This window comes from Micromys minutus (assembly GCF_963924665.1).
Source record: "Micromys minutus genome assembly, chromosome: 1".
Lineage (NCBI taxonomy): Eukaryota > Metazoa > Chordata > Mammalia > Rodentia > Muridae > Micromys > Micromys minutus.
This window is the reverse complement of record NC_137969.1, coordinates 180900854-180903235: the sequence shown is the minus strand read 5'-3', so window position 1 is coordinate 180903235 and position 2382 is coordinate 180900854. Positions and strand designations below refer to the sequence as shown.

General features: G+C 43.6%; 1 protein-coding gene across 1 annotated transcript; it reads right to left on the bottom strand.

The window, feature by feature from the left end:
- Positions 1-279: 279 nt before the first annotated feature.
- Positions 280-1236, bottom strand: PRPS1L1 (phosphoribosyl pyrophosphate synthetase 1 like 1; the record flags this gene model as incomplete). Its single annotated transcript, XM_080941637.1, has 1 exon — positions 280-1236. The coding sequence occupies one exon, from the start codon at positions 1234-1236 to the stop codon at positions 280-282; it is 957 nt and encodes a 318-aa protein (XP_080797763.1).
- Between the last annotated feature and the right edge of the window lie 1146 nt (positions 1237-2382).

Here is a 2382-nt window from a genome sequence, read left to right as displayed (position 1 = left end):
TGTTCTCTAGCAGTATGACACAATATGTTGTGAGATCAGAAACCTTGTGGCAATGGGGCTTTGTGAAACTTCAACACTCACAAAATCAAAGAAGCCAGAATGAATCAACCATGTGAGGAAACCCACAATCTCCTATTGACTGAGGCTACGGTGGACCCAATTGGATCTCTGACAGAACATTTCATCAAATACAGAAGCAATTAAAAAAAAGGAAAAGTAAAAAATGAACAGGGTTTATTTTTATTTTATCTTACTGCACTCAAATTTTATGTCATTCCATTACAAGGGAACATGACTGAACAGGTAAGAAACAGATTCTCCATTATGGGTTCTCCGGATGGCTTCAGCCAGAATCATGGAGATGTCAATCACCTGGATTTTGCTACACTGATTCATCTTGTCCTCTTGAGGTATGGTGTTAGTGACCACCACTGCTTCAAAGCATGCATTGTTGATGCGAGCAATGGCTGGGCCAGAGAAGATTCCGTGAGTCAAGATGGCATAAACTCTGGTGGCTCCCTCTGACAGAAGTTTGTCGGCCGCGTAACAGATTGTACCACAAGTGTCAGCCATGTCATCTACAAGGATAGCCACATGATCCTTCACATCACCCACAAGCACCATGCGGTCCACTTCATTGGCTTTCTTCCGTTCTTTGTGAATCAAGGCAAAATCCACATTCAAATGGTCCGCGATGGAAGTGACCCTCTTGGCTCCGCCAGCATCAGGAGAGACAATCGTGCAGTTCCTCCAATCAGAGATATTCTCCTTTATCCACTTCAGGACAGCTGGCTCTGCATATAAATTGTCTACCGGGATGTCAAAAAAGCCCTGAATCTGAGACGCATGTAGGTCCATGGTGATAATGTGATCTGCCCCTGCTATAGACAGCATATTTGCTACGAGCTTCGCAGAGATGGGAGCCCGGCTCTTGTCTTTCTTATCCTGCCGGGCATAAGGGAAGCACGGGATGACAGCAGTCACCCGACTGGCTGAAGCGATCTTGCAGGCATTAATCATGATCAGAAGTTCCATCAGACTGTCATTGATTTCACCACAACCACTCTGAACGATGTAGACATCTTCTCCACGCACACTCTCGCCAATTTCCACGCAGGTCTCCTGGTTGCTGAATTTCTTGGTCACCACCTTGCCTAGCTCGAGGCCCAGGCGATCGTTAATCTTCTGAGATAAGTCCGGGTGGGAGCTGCCGCTGAAGATTTTGATGTTTGGCATCTTGGCCAGAGATCCTAGATGTAAAACTTCCGTCTTGGAAGGGAAATTGGGCCACAGACTAGCAGTTTCCGGGCATTGAATAATTGAACCGGTGGTTACAGAGCCGTTACTGTCCCTTCCCCCTAACGGTTGTGCTGATTTGACCTTAAACCTTTTGGAAGAGAGAGAGAGGGAGGGGAGGAGGAAGGGATCGAGGGAGGGGGAGAGAGAGAGAGAGAGAGAGAGAGAGAGAGAGAGAGAGAGAGAGAGAGAGAGAGAGAGAGAGAGAACAAAACAAGCGTGATTGGCATCTACTGCACACTTTCAAATTAAAAAAATTTTATAATCCATGGGAATTTCTTATTGTTGTTATTAATTTTTATTGTTTTTTTTTTTCCCAGATAAAATTTCCCTGTGTACTCCTGGCTTTCCTAGAATTAGTTCCGTGATTAGGCTGGCCTCACACCCTTTAATTCCTTTCAAGTGCTGGAATTAAAGGTATGGCTTATTGTTCCTAACTTTTTGGAAATTTTAAATTTGAATGCAAGAGAAAACAAAACAGGGTTCTAAACAAGTTTACTCGTTTGAAGCTGGAGGAGTTACGTGCAGAGTGTTGTTCAGTCTGTTTCTTCAACAGAGTCAAAAGGCAAAAGGTTGGAGAATGGTATGAACGGGATTCTCCAGGATACATAACGGAGGGCTTGCTGTGTGTTCCATGAGCAGCTCCCATGTGTCAGCTATTGCAAATGTATCAGAATGTGCCCCCCCATGGGCCACATGTATCCTGGCATGGCTTACCATGTTTGTAGATGGCAATGTCTCTGCTGGGGTTAAAGATGATAAGTAGAAACTAGCAACTAACGTAGATATTTAAAGAAACTGAGTCTGGAATCCAGCTAGTGGTCACCAGTAAGTATATTATAAAAACAATTATGTACAAAAAGTCTGAGAAACATTACTTGGTGGTCAACTTTTATTTATACATGGTGAATAAGATACTACTATAAAGTCACATAAAGAACTAGGTCCATGTTAAAATGTTTCATCAAGAAAACCTGGTAGTGATCTAAGCACATCCCTCTTGACATGACACTGTCTTTCTTTTCTCTTCAGTTCATGTTCTTTAGGGTTGACGATCCATGCCAACTGCCTTCTGTTTGCAGCTCT